General features: G+C 36.9%; 1 protein-coding gene across 4 annotated transcripts in view; it reads left to right on the forward strand.

Moving 5' to 3' along the window:
* Positions 1 to 16883, forward strand: part of FAT1 (FAT atypical cadherin 1) — a 114574-nt gene that overhangs the window by 65189 nt on the left and 32502 nt on the right. For all 4 annotated transcript variants that reach the window (XM_075027088.1, XM_075027098.1, XM_075027117.1 and 1 more), the window contains exons 5-9: positions 117 to 446; positions 977 to 1187; positions 5331 to 5470; positions 14358 to 14633; positions 14853 to 15063. In XM_075027088.1, the coding sequence (XP_074883189.1) occupies positions 117 to 446; positions 977 to 1187; positions 5331 to 5470; positions 14358 to 14633; positions 14853 to 15063 (1168 nt within the window). The remainder of the gene's footprint in view (positions 1 to 116; positions 447 to 976; positions 1188 to 5330; positions 5471 to 14357; positions 14634 to 14852; positions 15064 to 16883) is intronic.

Consider the following 16883-nt stretch of genomic DNA (forward strand, 5'->3'; position numbering starts at 1 on the left):
GGGAATCACTTTACAGTTGTCATAGGCAGTTGCAGGAATATCTGATTTAAAAAGAGCGTTGTTGGAAGGACCATGTTTGAATTGAGCGCTAACCATATCCTTTTTAATAAAAACAGGTAACGGTAACAGACAACGGTATTCCTGCAAAATCAACAGTTGCACGGGTGATTGTGAAGGTCTTAGATGAGAATGACAATAAGCCTCAGTTCTTGCAAAAGTTCTACAAAATCCGGCTTCCAGAGCGTGGTAAGCCAGAACGAGAGAGAACTGCTAGGAGAGAGCCAATCTATCGAGTTATTGCTGCAGATAAAGATGAAGGTTCCAATGCAGAGATCTCTTACAGCATTGAAGATGGTGATGAACATGGCAAATTCTTTATTGAACCAAAAACTGGAGTGGTTTCATCAAAGAAATTTTCTGCAGCAAGGGACTATGATATCCTTTCAGTGAGTCAAAATCTTGTATATCATGAATATATGAAGTGTTCTTTTATCTGTATTCTCATCACTTCTTATTCAGTAGCTGGCAGATGAGTGACTGCAGTGTCTGAAGGAAGAAAGCTTCAGCAAATCCAGAAGTATTGTTTTGTGGGTTGGTTGGTTGGTTTGTTTTTAAAAGATGATTTCAGATGTTTGTGTTGAGAAAGTGAATCAAGAAACTGTTGTTCTTTTCCAGAACTTGACAGATAATGAACATGATGAGGGAACATAAACAATCAGTTTGACTCTTTTTCAGGAAGAAAGCAAAATAAAAGTGAATTTATGGTAACAGATTTTGTGCTACTATCAGGTGCTGCATGCTTTTTCTCCATTTGCTGCCCAGATAATGAAGGGCAAGTGGCACTCTGAGAGGCACTTAACCTTTTTGGATATATCTCACACAAGCAAACGTGCTTGGAGCTTATTACTGCTTTTCCATTTATGTGACATGGTGATTTATGTGATCCTGTAGCCTAAAAGATGTGTCTGTTTCACAGATTAAAGCTGTAGATAATGGTCGTCCACAAAAATCATCAACTACACGGCTTCACATAGAATGGATTCCAAAGCCCATCCCACCCACAGAGCCCATTTATTTTGAGGAAACATTTTTTTCTTTTACGGTGATGGAAAGTGACCCAGTTGCTCACATGATTGGTGTAATAGCTGTTGAACCTCTTGGAACACCACTTTGGTTTGACATAACGGGTAAGGATGCCTTAAGGGCTTTAATTATTAGAAACAAATGCACGGAGTCTGAGATACTGGAGGGCTCATTGCAGCTTCATTTCTTAATCACTCTTCTAAATAATGCAAGGGTTTGGCATTCTTTAGCTGTAGATGCATATTTTTTCATTATTTAATTATAAATTAAATTGACTTAAATTTTTATCAATGCCACCATCTATATCAAAGATTAAAATTACATTGCAAAGTATCTGCTGTGTTGCAGTTTTGGAAATGACTTATGAATATTCTGTCAGTGAAATTAAAACTAAGCAAATCAATCTCATAGACTGTAGAATGGGGAAAGAAATAAAATGCCAGTTTTGTGCAAATTGGGATAGCACACCCAAAGAGAGATTACACTGTTCACATTGATTTCTTGTTCTCTGGGCTGCTTCTCAGTTTGCTGTCCCTTGATTCAGTACTAAAAGGAAAGCTTGCAATGTTCCTAACCCCAGCAAACTTCTTCCTGTACATATTCTTACTACTGTATCATACCTTAGCCTCTACCATTGAAAGGGGAATCCTACTCAGTAATATGACTATATGTTGATGCTGTGGTGACAAAATGAATAGTGCTTTTTAGTTTTAGGCTTACTCACTAGACCTATGAGCACCAGGAATACACAGTGTTCACTGTATAGCTGATACTAAAAACACATTCTGTCATGTGTTACGTACTTTAGAATCAAGGAGAACAGTAGAGCCTTGTTTCAGGAGAGGTATCTTGTAGTGAACTGTTTCTGGGCTTAAGATGACCCTATCAGATTGGGATTTTTCCACCACATTCACAAGAGAGAAGGATCTTTCTCACCTTGGTTAGTGCTGAAAATTTTAGCCATAATTATGGTGGTAAGTTGTTGGGGAGAGCATTTTTATTATTATTTCTTAAAAATTTAGTTACTTTAAAGGTCTGTTTTGCTGGTATGTATTTCCTTATGGGATGCTGAGAACAGTAACAGTTAAAAACAAAATTTGTAAAACTGATACATGTAGCAGGAATATATAAAAGCCGAATACTTGAGGGTGTTCTCGGAAAACTTTCAAGCACCTGAGAACAGACACAACCCTTCCCTAAATGCACACTTTGTGTGTGAACAACCTGTGATGATATTGATAAACATTGCTAAGGTATTAAATATTTACATGGAATTTTTTTTAATGGTTCTTTCTAATATATTCTGGAAAAAAAATTAGTTTCTGTCCAAATAGATCACAGTTGAATAAAAAGTGTTTGCTTTTAGACAAACCGAGGGGTAAGAGATCTGTACAACTATGTAGAGGGAGTAAAGTGTTCAATATGCCTTCTTGCATTCTCACAGGGGCAAAACTCTCTGCATTAGAGGTATTTTGGAACAGTTGCTGCTCTTTTACTATTCTCCCAAACATACACACACAGATAGATATGGGAGTAGAAAAGCAGAAAATATTAAGATGACTTAAGTGAGCAGGAGAGAGGAGAAGGTTCCGTGTGCTCCAATTCAAACTGGGTTATCCAGTCAACAGCAAACAGAAACATCTGTAGACCAGAAGGAGTCTATTAAAGGAAAGGTTAAGAAAGAGATATTGTCAGAAAAAGGTGAGTGGTTCGTGGAGATGAAAGAGAGTAGATAGAAGAGGCCTCAGATGTCAGAGTACAGCAATGGTGTTTCCTGGGGTCTTTTATTAGCAAAATTTGTTAATTAGATTGGGGGTGTGCTTTTCTATTGTTCTTTTTAGTTTGCTTCAACTGCTGTGCACTCTGAACAGTGTGTACATCTGAATAGAATTCTGATGATAGTATTATGATTTGCTCCTTCTAAGCATGCAGTACAGTTTGGACACTTACAGAATTTTTATTGTATGCTTAACGCAGAAAATAGATGATCTTTTCCTACTATTTTTAGAAAGACATGTATAGGAAACTCCAAGGGGAAGGAGCAGAACTTGTCCATGCACTGTAAAATAAATTAATTTATTTTCACTGTTTTCTTAGTAACAGTGTTTTGGAAAATTTGATATGTGATCATGTTGTGAAGTTATCAGCTACTCTTACAGGTGGTCACTTTACTGCCCTCTTTTACTGTATCTAATAGCATGAATTAATTTGATTGACAGCTTTCCTTTGTGTTCTGTGCTTGCTTTCCATGCTTCTTTCTTTTTGGCTGAGCCAGGAGACAAGCTTGCTAGTGAAGTATTTTACATCTTTCAGATGGCTTGTGACCTGAACTGTACAGCAGAAGGTATCTGCTGAGATCACATAATTTATTACCAGATTATGAGATCTGAAATGAAAGCGTACATTTATAAAATATTTATTTTATTAACCCTTCGGAAATCAAAGTGCTCACAGTTGCATTTGTGACAGGTTCGTTTTTGTTTTGTTTTGTCGTCATTACATTTATACAGCATCAATTCAGAGCATCCAGTTTTGGCTTTGGCCAAAACTGTTGCTGTTACACTTTTAGTGTACCAGATGCAGAAGTTTGGGTTGAGTTCTGCTTCAGCGGATTACCAGATATCATACTACTACAAAAATTAGGCAAGGCCTTTGTGATATCCTTGATTTGGTTAGAGAGTTTGTCCTTGTATCAGGGAAACGGAAAGAACAGATTCATACCCATTCACCCTATTCTTCCCTTAAAATGGAGATTACTTCATTGAGACATCTGAGAAAATGATATCTCATGCCAGCTATAAAAGAAAAGCTAGAGACTCACTTTTTGAAGCTGACATCTTGCACAAAGCCCATTTAAAACATCAGATGTACACCTGTTAAAATTTTTTAAAAAAGCTGCTGCATTTCATGGTGTCCATTCGTGTGGTTCAGAAACTGCTGCTGGGTCAGTAAGAGGAGTTGGCTTTCAGTGAAACTGAAAAATTACATTGTCTTTGTCATTATCAAATATCTTAAAAATCCAGTGAAGCAGAATCCAGCCCATCTTTCCAAAACTGATATGTCTGTCATGCAATGGAACCATCTAAAGGTGAAATCCTTTTAACATGTGAATGGGGGCCCATTTCAGTATTTATTGTTCTTTCTTGGATTAAGTATACATTTGCAACCTTTGAAACTTCACCCTCTCACTTCTAGCCTTGGCTTTTCATGAAAGGCATTTAGTGATTTACAAACATAGCATGTAAAAACTTAAAAAAAAAATAAAAGGCACTCAGATGATATCTGAATGCTATCCTTGTAAAATATAATTGGAAAAACACATGCATATAATTAGGAGAAATTGGTTTGCCATATCTTAACACTGGCTTGACCAAAATAAAAATTGATTCCTCCATTTTAGGCAGTTTATTGAGAGGTCTAAAGCAATTGTAGTTAAATGGCAGTATTTATCATTGCTAACAATATTTGGACTTAATGGACACTGTTCTCATGACAGTCTGCTCGGTGTGGCATGATGATGATCAATTAAATGTTTAAACGACTAAGTGTAGCTATTGATCTACACGTTATTTAACTATATTTCAAAGGGTAATTTGAAAGTTTCACAAGGGAAGTTAAGATAATTTGCTTCAGAAAAGGAGCTTGGCCATACTTAAACATTGGGCATTTAAACATTTAGCACTCATCTGAGTCCAGCTTATCTCAGTAGGAGTTAGATAGTGAGTTCTTTAGATACTCATCATTGAGATAACAATCCTTTGGAGGTACTGTAGCTTTTTCAACCTTATCTGTAGTCATGTATGAGTATAGTAATTTGTACTCTTTGTGTGTCTGGTTTGGGATTTTCATTTATTTTGATACGAAGTATGTTCTTCACTAATTAGCCTGACAGTCTGCACAAAATAATCACAGTTCACCTAGTAATTCTCAGTTTCCTGCTATTTGGAATCTTCAAATTCTGTTTAAAAAAAAAAAAGTAGAGAATCTTGCTAAGAATCTACCTGCTAACTTTCCATGAGCCAGACAAATCAGCTTTGTCCAAAACTGATCAGTTTTAAATATCCGTAAGTAGCAGCATATCACATTACCAGAAAAAAAACCCAAAGGGTTTAAAATAAGTGTGTATATATATGTGTATGTAGTTCCACCTCCATTAAGCATCTGAAGATAGAACACGATCATACATCAAAACAATGAAATAGTGCTGTGTTTTATGAACTTCTCCCTCTCCCAATTTCCTGAACAAGGTGGCAACTATGACAGTCGATTTGATGTGGACAAGGGCACTGGAACTATCATTGTCGCTAGACCTCTTGATGCAGAACAGAAATCAAATTACAACTTGACAGTAGAGGCAACAGATGGAACCAGATCTATCAGCACTCAGGTAATAGACTTTCTAATAAAGCGCTTATGGAAGAAGGAATTTGTAGCTGGGGGGTGGGAAGGGTGTTGCATTTTCTCCTTACCATTTTTTTTTTATCCTGGACAATGAATACGGTTTATATAAATAAGGGACTGTGTCTAAAATAGAAGTGGATTCTGATATTTGTAGAGCCATGTTGTTTGGCGGTCCAGGTGGAAGGCTGTGTGTTACTATGCTGTAGTCTGAATCAGCAGCTTTTAAGTTATTTCATGTTCCTACATTAGCTGAGTAAATGAAAACAGAAACTAAGCCTTTCCATGCATGATGTACTCACAAGAAAAGGATTAATACTTCTTATCTGAATTACCCCTCTTTATCCAGCTCCCCCAAATCACCAAATAATATGATTACTTCACTTGAAATTTAAAAGACTATTGTAAGGTCGTTTGGTGTCATCCCCCCCCAAGATCTGTGAATGACAATTTGTACAATATCGAAGTACAGTTTTATGAAACTGAGCTGCTCCTTCTGTGTGGTGTACGTATAGAAAAAAGGTTTAGTTGGTAGTATCTCTGTGTATCTTCCCGAGTACTTTCTTTTAGCTTCAGTGGAGGTAGAGACTGCCAAACACTCTCCAAAAAGCAGCTATCTCAGACAAACCAAATTTTTTCAATTTAGCTCTTTTCTAAGGCTTCATGGTGGTGGCAGTTCTTTGCACTTGGACTAATAAGTTCACTTTTAGGCAGAAGCCTTTTGTGACACTACTGGAAGTAACTCATAGTCAAGTAGGTTATGATGTATACCCCTCCTGTTATCACCATCTAGTTTATTTCCCCAACCCAGAACCTGAATATATTTGGAAGTAGGGTTTCGCTGAGGTTGGTGTGAATGGAGCCATGAGCATAGAGGAGCTAGGCTTTTCTTCCAAATAGAAAGGAAAGATGTATTTACTGATTTAAGACTGTTGAATTGGGACAGTGATGTGTCTGTGTTATCTATGTCCGTCATTGACCTACCCCTAAGGAGCTCAAAGAGCAATAAATGGGTTGCTGCTGTCTTTTCTGTACATGGAAAATCTGTGTTATGAACACAATTTCTTGATGTTCAACTTCTGTGCAGTATGTATGTTTTTATGTTGTCTTTTCTAATGTCTTATATGTTGTCTTTCTTCTTTTGGTCAGAGGGAAAGATGTTGCTTTTCAATGTTTAGGATTTAAAACAGAATCTTTATTGAGCTGACTGCATGTCTGGAGGCTTGATAGGTCAAATAGACTAAATTGGATAGCAGAAGATTGCAAAGGTTAGCAATTTCCTTTTCCTTTAATGGTGACAATTGTGGTGATATTCTAGGCCATGAATCTCCAAACACAACAACATGTCCCCCAGTAAGAACTTGTCGCTATCATAGCCGTGGTACCATTGCTTCTGGTGCTGATAACCACCATAAAAGGTCTGGACAATCCTGCTGTAAATTTATTGCCTAGTTGTAGTAAAAATATTGAGCAGATTCATTTCTGCCGATTACAGAATGCTGGATAGAAGGCATGAATTAGTTTGGAAAAAAAATTAGAAGAAACTCAAATCCAGCTAAAAGAGAATTCCTTTTGCCAGGAAAGTCAGAAAGACAGCAAGAGGCTTTCCACACAGAATTGCCCTCCCTCCCAAGAATGCAGTCAAAAATGCCACCAGGCAGAGTGTGTTGGGGTAGCCTGGGAACTAGTAAAGGCTGAGTATGTGGTCCTGATGAGTGCAGATATTCAATCCAGTGCTGCTGTTTATATAGCTGAATTTATGCAGGCGTCCTGAGCTGTCACATTGGAACCATAATCTGCTTTGTCTTGTGAAACAACCAAGAATGGGAAAGTCACAAAAATACTTTAACCCTCACCCCTTCTTTTCTTCTGGGTAATGTGATTCATTTAGTTCTTCTTGGAAGTGTACAGTGTAGCTTTTGTCCAATTTCTTTAAATGAATTTGTTATTTTAGTATTTTGTAAAGCTGAGTGAACATTATAAACATTTACCACAGCAGTGTTTTGCAGAAGAATTGGAGTAGTAATCTCAAATTTATTGTCTCTTATTTCTCTGATTTGCTTTTTGTATGATTTTCTTTTGCGTCTTTCCTTTCCTCTTAGCTAGAGTTTTGGCAGGAGCAGAGGGTTGTGGTTTCTGTTACAAGCGAGCACAAAGACTTCCCTTGCATTGTCTTCCTTTTTCCCCTGCTTGTGGGATAAGCACAAGTTATGCTGTGGCTGTTTGAGTCCCGCGTTACTGTGGTATATAGATTGAGGAGCATGGATTAGTTCAAACTGCAACTGTGAGTGCATGAACAGACTCCTGATTTTAACTGATTCTCTTACATCCTCTGTAACTCCTGGCCCACCCAAATGGACTAATCTGTTAAGCCCTCAGGGCTATCATTAAGAAGATGCATTTCAGATGAGACTTAACTTCAGGGGAATTAAAAATGTTGATATGAAATCAAAGTTGAAGGTGTGATTTATGGCTGCCAGTTTCCATCATTCACTGCTGAAATAATGATGATTAAAGTTTGAGTGTTGGTGTGGTGTTGGATTCTTCTAAGAGCTGATAAACAGTTAAAATGGAGTGACAGGCAAGAGAAATTCTGAATACTGAGCGCATACATTAGGAACAACAATATGCCATACACAGCTTTCAGCTTACAAAGTAATTGCTGTAAACATTGGAAATACAGTAAACAATTTAACAGACCTTGATTAACAGCAGATTAAGTAATTTTACGTTTAATTTGAAAAAGGAAATTACATTTTCAGGACATTGGGGAGGGGGATAAGAAATGAAATTCTTATTGTGTAAAAGCAGTGTATTGAATCTGACTTTAAACTAGATGGCATTTGCTGGCCTCAGGCCATTAACATCTGTAGAGCATTTGCCTCTTTCAGGACTTCAGTTAAATAGCTTTTTGAAAAATACAGCAGCAGTAGGCGTGGAGGCTATTAGAATTTTGCGTGCATCTAAATGCCAAATGCATGATGCAAACAAGGACAAACAAATTCCAGGCCTACAGTAGTGGTGTTTGACAGATGATGTTAGAGATGACTAGTGTCACAGTAGGAAAGAATATCATTAAAAAAAACAAATCAATGTACTTATGTTTTAGTTTTATAATGTTTTGGCCTGAAATAGAAAAGGTTATTCACAAGCTGTAAGTAGCAATATATGAACTACTGAGTTGCTTTTTTGGGGAAAACAAACAGAAAGAAAAAAAAAAAATCCTGTTTCTACCTCTAGCCACTTCCAGTCATTGCTATGTCTATCAATTTTTTTGCACTGGAAGTAATACTTAAGATGGTTTAAAGCTAATTGCAGCATTTTACCTATTGATGTGCTGTTGCAGAATATTTAATCTTTTTTTAAGCAAAATTTACATGGATATTATGCTTTGGGAAGGAAGGATAGAGTATTCTTCATTGATTAAAGGTGTATTTTTGCTTGAGTTCACCACACTGCTCCACAGAGACATTTTAGAACTGGAATGCAGTTATGTTATCTCTGGATAGTACAACTTTTTGTTTACAAAAATGATTCTGAACACATCAATGTAACCATATTGTAATTATGAATGGAGAGAGGAGTAGATTTGAAACTCCACATAGAATCAGCAAATGAAAGATTGGATTAAAACAATCCAAAGGAACATCATGTTTAAATATTATGCACTGAGCATGTTTTGTCAATGGCACATATCTCCCTTATAACTTACTAGTAATCAGTGTATACCTGTGCAAATTTAGGTTTCACCTGTCAAATAATTAATAGATTTCAAGTCCTTCCCCTAAATAATCCTAGGCTGCTTTGTCCTCTGTCTGTGTAACCAAGTTGCATTGCTCTCAGTGAGATCCGTGAGTAGAGGGCAGTTGTGCAACACAGCCCTTGCACGGCCTTGCAAAATAAGTCAAGATTCTTTAGTATCAGACCATTTTGTTTCAGAGATCACATTACGGTCTGTTAATGTCAAACTTTTCTATAGTATGCCTCTAAATATGCAACTTCTTTCATAAGAGATAATATTAGTTTATTTCTTTTAAATTTAATCTTAATAATTTCACTGAGAAATGCTCAATAGCTGGTTTTATTGTATTACACATTACTTTAGAATAAAACAAGCTCTTCATGTATTTTGTCTCAGGCGCACAAACCCGTATTTTTCTGTGTGGGTCTTTAAAATTGCACTCAAAATTATTACTTCAGGTGCCTTTCATTTAATTTGAAGGCCTTAACACTTTACATGAAAATTTGGTCCATTTACATTTAAAAGGAAATTGCACAGCTAGCACCTGTCACTTGGCATCAGTAAGAATCCCTGTCTTGAAAGTAGGGCTTCCTTAGTACATTTATTTAACAGTTTAGATTGGAAGGAGCCCCTGGATTTCATCTAGTTAAAACTCCTGCTCAATGCAGAGCAAACTGCAAAGTTGGATCAAGTTGTTCAGGGGCTTGTCAGGTTCTAAGTGCCTCGGATGACAGGGCATGACACCTCTTCCTTGGACATATTTTTATGCTAGTGATTAACAGCCCTCCTTGAAAATAATTTTTTCTTATGTCTAATTGTAGTTTCCCTTATTGGTGCTTGTGAGTGTCGCCTCTTGTCCTTTTACTGTGCATCTGAGAAGAGTCTGGCTCTCCTGCAGTCCTCCCTTCACACAGTGCATTGAGAGCTTATAGATCCCCACTGATTTTAATGGCCTTTCACTGGGCTCGAGATACTCTCTCAGACTGCAGGGCCCAAAACTGTAGTGGATCTACAGTCCTACTGGTGAGTGTCAAATAGAGGGGAGTAATTCCTTTTGCCCTATTTGCTGCTCCCCTTATTAGAGCAGCTCAGCCAAGTTACCGAAAGGGAGCCCATCGATTCACATTGTGCTTGTCCGACAGAATCTGTGGAGGGGCGTAAAGTTAACAACATCGGTGAGTGAAAAATGAATCCCAAAGTATGTAGATAAAACACCTTTCACTTGAGTCTAAGATAAACTTTGGATTTTAGGTACATTTAAAATGATTGCACTAATAGATCAAATTGTGTATTTGTAGTTGTGTTTACCAGTGTGGAGAAAAACTGCATGCCTGAGCAAGTAATTTGACAAGTAATGGAATACCTGAGCAAGCCACTCATAGTGGCTGAGTCATTATGTTTATTCCTTAGCAATATTTCTGTTAATAATTCATATTTAATCATGCTGTACATTTTGAGGAGCTATCTCCTTATCTGCTTAGCCCCCAACAGTACCTTTTTGGAGGATGTCTCCTTATGTGTTTAGCGGTAAGGTCATTCTAACTGTTTCAGTAGCTAATACCAGATGAAGTTGATGATAAGTCCTTCTAACGGTATGATCAACAGATCACTTCTCAGTTAAGCTGGTTCGTTGGACTATGTGGTTGGTCTTGCAGGTACCAATGTTGGTTTCACAGTCACTACGTTCCTGGCATTTAACTTAGTACTTTGCACAGTTTTTTGTGGTGCTCCATTCTAGAAATGCTGTTTTACTGTATTCATTTGGTGTAGTACCAGCAGCACAGGTAGCTACGTCTTCTGCTCTGAAGATTCATCTAACACAGTTGCTCTGGAGTTGCATTCCCTCTCGCCTCTGGTTTTGACTTAAGTTTTTGTATTTTTCTCATTTGAGGGGGGGAAATAGGCATGCACTTAAATAGGAGTTTTGATTTAAATTCATCAAATTTGATACTTTATCTTTTCACTTACTGCTTTTCTGAGTGATTTAATAATCTCTTGAGGGTGGGAATGGAATAAAAAAAATTGTTGATGGGTTCGTTTTGAAAGCATAGTACCCATTAATTGTTGTAGTTGTATATTGTCTTTTAACCTTTTATTCATACAAAAATATTTGTATAGTTTGATTTGCATTGAGGGTTGGGGTTTTCTGCCTTTTTTTTTTTTAATTTGTTGGCCATCTTCATTTGGTTTCATTTTTAATTTTCCTGACCACCAGTGTTCAGTGAGCAGGTGTTGTTACTAAAATGCTGTCTAAGTGACTGTGTTGGACCCTTCGGTTTTTCTTCTTCTAAGATGCCTTAAAATGTATTTTATTTATCCAGAATTTAAAAAGAAACCAAAAACAGTGCTTGTGTTGTTTTATTACATCCTCTCTAATCATGACAGTCTAAAAAAATCACATATTTAAGGTCATATTCTTTTCATTCTTGCTGTTCATTTTCCAGTTGAATTTGTTAGTGAATATATTTAAAAACTCGACCTAATATGTATCCTGGGTCACTTACCATGAATTTTTCTTCCCACTGAAAATCAATATTTATTCCAACCCATTGTTTCCTTTCTTTAATCAGTTTTTAAACCATGACAAAAACAAACTCCTTAGTTTCCATAGCAATATCTTACAAGGGATTTTATCAATGTGCCAAATGATTAGTTTATTTCCTATTTCTTCCGTTTTCTGAGAACTCTAATACATTGTGAGAGGCAGCATTTTCCTCTGCAGTGATAGTTTGTATTTATCCTAACAGACTGTTTAAAACACTGAAAAAACTACCTATGTTTATGAATATTTCCCTAGGTGTACTATACATTGGACTACAGCTCAGTGACCTGCGATGCCTAGGCCTACATCTACTAAAAAAGTTAGAGGCTTGTGTGTGTGGCTGTGGACGCTACTGTGTACACACATACACACACATGCCCCGCTCCCCGCCCTGCCTGGTGGTCTGGAGGTGGAGCTCAGTAGTATTAAGAGGGTGTGTTACATTAGGAGGATTACCATCTTTCCCCTGACCCCCTCCGCAGTCCGGCAGAACCTGCGGGTGGCTGCCGTCTTCTCTTGGTGATTTGTTTCCATTTAGCAGCTTATTGCAGCACCACTGCTTTGCCAGTGTCTCATTTTTATTTTGTTTTGTGCAGGGTCATGCTCCCTATTGTTCTTCATGGATAAGACTGAGGGAAAATTGTAATATGGGATGGGCTTTCCTCCTCCTTAATTGTGCTTTATATTTCCTGGTGGTCTTGCTTACCTGCAGATTGTTTCACAGTTCCAAATAAACTTAAAACCCTTTTTATGCCTTACCTGGCTTTTTATTCTGTATCTGGCTTCTAACTCTTGAGATTCCACATTTGCCATCTTCAACTCTGTTCCTATATTCCCTCTTATATGCATGTCTGTTCTTTTTTATTATCCGCGTGAAATTCTCAGTGAAAATAGTCTTTCTGGTGACAGTTATTTCAGCTACCAGAGTGGGCAATATCCCAGTTTTTGGGACAACATTCCTATGTTATAATACAAAGTTATCCCAAGAGTTCCACACCCACTTCTTTGTGTTCCCGGATTCTCACTTCCATTAATCAGTCTGCCCCATGGTTGGTGCAGGACTTCATTACATAGATGCAGAAGTCTTTCTGTTGTTACTTAGAATAAACCCCTTCTAACAGTCTCCTAAACTCTTGGTAGCATTTGTAGAGTATATCCAAGGACTGCCTATGTCTGTCTGGAAGTTATTTAAATGTTTTCGGCCTTTTTTAAAAATTACCATTAGAAAGAACTTGTTGTATTGGAGCTTAGGGAGTAGTTGCAACCTGGGATAATATACCTGTATCTGAAATAAATATTTTAGGGATTAGTACGACTCCTGTTGATACACTTAATACCTGTTTTTCCTTGGTACAAGTTTTAACATAAGGTGCTAGTTTTGCAAGGTTGAAGTTGAGGAACTTTTCCTGTAGTGAGATGTATGGCATTTCCTTATTATTTGGCACCATCAGGTTTCAACTCATCTAGTGTCTACTCTATGCTGTTTGGTACCCTATCTAAATTATATCTCTAGACTCCACCAGTTATCAATGGAAAGCAATAAGTATCTTCAAAGAACAATTTAACCCACTTATGATATCATAAGTACTTATTTTAAACACCTGTTGATGGCACTTAACTAATTTATACAGAGCAGCTAACCTTTGGGTGGCTAAAAGCATGGCTGTATGTGCAGCACAAAGAACTTGAATTTAGCCATGTGTTATTAGAGCTTTGCTGTCCACCTGCCAACTCCTCTGCATTACTGTTACTTGTCTGATGTTACCACTACTGAAGGAACAGGATGGTGGCTGAGTGTCTTAGCCTTTTTATACAAGAGTTTGATGCTGTGGAAGGCAAGTGGGTGTGCGGGGATCTTCCGTTGTTCCAGTGAACATTACTGTTATTCAGACATAGAGAGCGTTGCCTACATAGCATGTAGGTGAACCCAGCTGAACTTCTGTAGGAAAATGCAATTTGAAGCATCAAAGTTAATATAACTGTAACTACAGAGAAATTGTGTTGGTGACCAGTTACCTATGCTGAGATTGTGCTACATTGCTGAAGAAGAGCAAACAATACCTGTGGTTCTTCGAAATAATATACTTTTGTGGGAATTCCACCACTTTTCCATTCTTGCCTAGGCTTGGAAATGTAAGGAGTTGAAAGAGGATTGTTCCCATGTGAGGGCACGGAGGAGTACAGTGCATCTGCTTCCTTGGAAAACATTGCTTAAAATTCCAGATTTGTACAAATACGGTTTTTACTCCTCTTGGGATCCATATTGATTTTTTTCTTTTTTTAATTCCAAAATTACTAAGGAATTCTTCTTCATCTTGCTTTAGACAGGTATCATTCCCTTTAAGATATCTTGCCTAAGGCATTTCTGATTATATAGGTTTCTGGTTTGACTTTGAGGAAGGTGAGGCAGATTTGGGTTTAGTGAGATTCTTCTTCACTACACCTCTTAGATCTCTCCCCCTCCCTAAAAAAAAATTGTCTTGGGGTGGAATTAATTCAGTATTATTGTCTGATTTTTAATGAAGTATCCTCTTCTCACCTCTGTTTCCCAAATACTGTCAACACTTTTCCCTTTCCATTATATCATTTCAGGTCTACATCAAAGTTATAGACACAAATAATCACAGGCCTCAGTTTTCTGCTTCAAAATACGAAGTTGTTATACCTGAAGACACCATACCAGAGACAGAAATTCTGCAAGTCAGTGCCACAGACAGAGATGAGAAGAATAAACTGATTTATACTATGCAGGGCAGCACGGATCCTATCAGTCTTAAAAAATTTCGTCTGGACCCTGGAACTGGCTCTCTTTATACTTCAGAAAAACTGGATCATGAGACCATGAACCAGCATATTCTCACAGTAATGGTAAATAAACACAAAATTTATTCTGTAGTCAAAACCAAACAGATCTTTTTTGATGTCTTTTTAATTTGCCCCCTTAATTCAAACATTTATTTATATGCTTAATTTGTGCACAGTCTTTGTCTCTGTGGCTGGTACAGATTGAACCTTGAATTATTACTAATATTTGATGAACTACTGAAATAACAGTGCTAATTACTAGTAATATGCTTACTGTTTCAGGTTCGAGATCAAGATGTTCCTGTAAAGCGCAACTACGCTAGAATCATCATTAACGTTAGTGACACAAATGATCATGCACCATGGTTCACCAGCTCTTCCTATGAAGGACGGGTGTATGAGTCAGCAGCTGTTGGATCAGCAGTACTCCAGGTTACAGCATTAGATAAGGACAAAGGAAAAAATGCAGAAATTGTGTACTCTATTGAATCAGGTATATTGACTTAATTGCATCTTCAGTTAATTTTGAAACAGTGTTTGCTGATACTTTGTTTCAGCTGTAGACATGTAAACAAATAGCTATAAAAAAGAGGGCTGTACAGGTGTATGTGTCATATTCTGTGAGATGTATTTAAGATACAGCGTCAGGGCATTTAAAAGAAAACTACAATGACAAAAATTCATCTCCCTCCCTTAGCTATTTGTGTTAACCTTTAGATACACTTGGAACATTTTAGTAGTACTAGAAGAAAAAGCTACCTTTAAACCCTTAACGGGGTGGTGGGGGGGGTGTCCTTTAGAAATTACAGAAGCATTAAATGGACATCTTAAAAAAAAGCAATCTTTTTTGGTAATGTAAGTGGTATTTGGTGGCATAGGCAGAGCAAGGATTTGATGAAAAGAGTAAGAGCCTGAGACAAGTGCTTTCGTGTTTAGCACAATGTGAAAGAAAGGAGCTCAAAAATAACTTATAAATATCCATATACTTAACCACTAAATAGTCCTAGTTTTTAAGTTAAACTTTCTGATAGATGTAGCAAGGAAGGGGTTGCTTTGCATGTTTCCCTCTGGCTGATTTTAGATAGTGGGACTGCTATTCTAGCTCAAAAAAATATATAAGAAAGTCTTTAATAGCTGGTCAATTTGGCATTAAGGCTCCTTTCAGGCCAGGGAAGAGCATTGGGTGCTGCTGCTTATTTTTAATGTCAGAGTATCTTTCTGAACTTGCCTAAGACAATGTAATTCAAGTGATTGCAGTTTTGAATAATATGAAAACAGGATGACATTGACTGAGTTCACTTACTGGATGGAAGTGAATTTTGGTTCAATCCATTAAATCTAGATGGAACCCTTCCATTACCAAGGTCCTGAACTATTTAGGCACTATGACTGGGGAAAAAAAAAAGTTATTTAAATTTCATCACCTATGTGAAGTACTACTTTCAAGGTAGAAAGTAATTTAAAATAAAAATCCCAGTAACAATCATAAGAAGCTGTATATTAAAGAGAACAGTAAGTAAAAAGTTATTCAGTTACTGTTGCATGCAAGGTGACATATGTCAAATAAAAAAAAAATCTGCACAAGTTGCTTTGTAAAACTGTAAATACTTTCCTTTTCTTTCCCCAAAGTGTTGTTTTGATATGAAAACATAACACTGTATTAAAACAAAGCTTTGATTATGATACTCTGAAGAGTAAGAATGTATTTAAGTGTCTCATAAGTTGCTGAAAATATGTTTGTTTTCTTCTATTTGTAGAGAGATTACCTTTTTGCTAAGCAGGACGCTAATGTCCATGAAACTTTTCTCTTGCCTTTTCTGTTTCAGTAGTGCTTGATTTACAAATACCAAAGCATGGCAAGAAAAAAAATGTGTGTGCATGCTGTCTAGAATGAAGTTACACCCTGTTCTCTTCCTTTCTTCTAGCTTTTTGTAGGAGTAAATGTAAGACTTCCTTAGGTCTGTTTTACAGGTTTGTGATCTATTGGGAGGTTAAAGCATTATAATTGATGTTCTAAGCATATGGAAGGAACATTCCTTAAATGTTTGTAATGGCTGCTTAGATTTGTAATGGGATATTCTAAGAATGCCACTGTGTTTAGAGCCTCCACTAAAAAAAAACCCAAACAAAAAAAAAAACCTTTTGCCTACTTGTGTGCATAACTCAGAAGTTCTTAATGAATTTTTTCCATGCTGAGAACATTGCTTTAGTAATGTAATTTTTTAAGGAAGTAAAATGTTAAATCTTACCATATTTAGTACATGAGCTGAATACTGTATGCAATGTAGTTCATCTATATATTTGAAAATATAA

The sequence above is a fragment of the Buteo buteo genome, chromosome 1 (assembly GCF_964188355.1).
Source record: "Buteo buteo chromosome 1, bButBut1.hap1.1, whole genome shotgun sequence".
In the NCBI taxonomy this organism is placed as follows: Eukaryota; Metazoa; Chordata; class Aves; order Accipitriformes; family Accipitridae; genus Buteo; species Buteo buteo.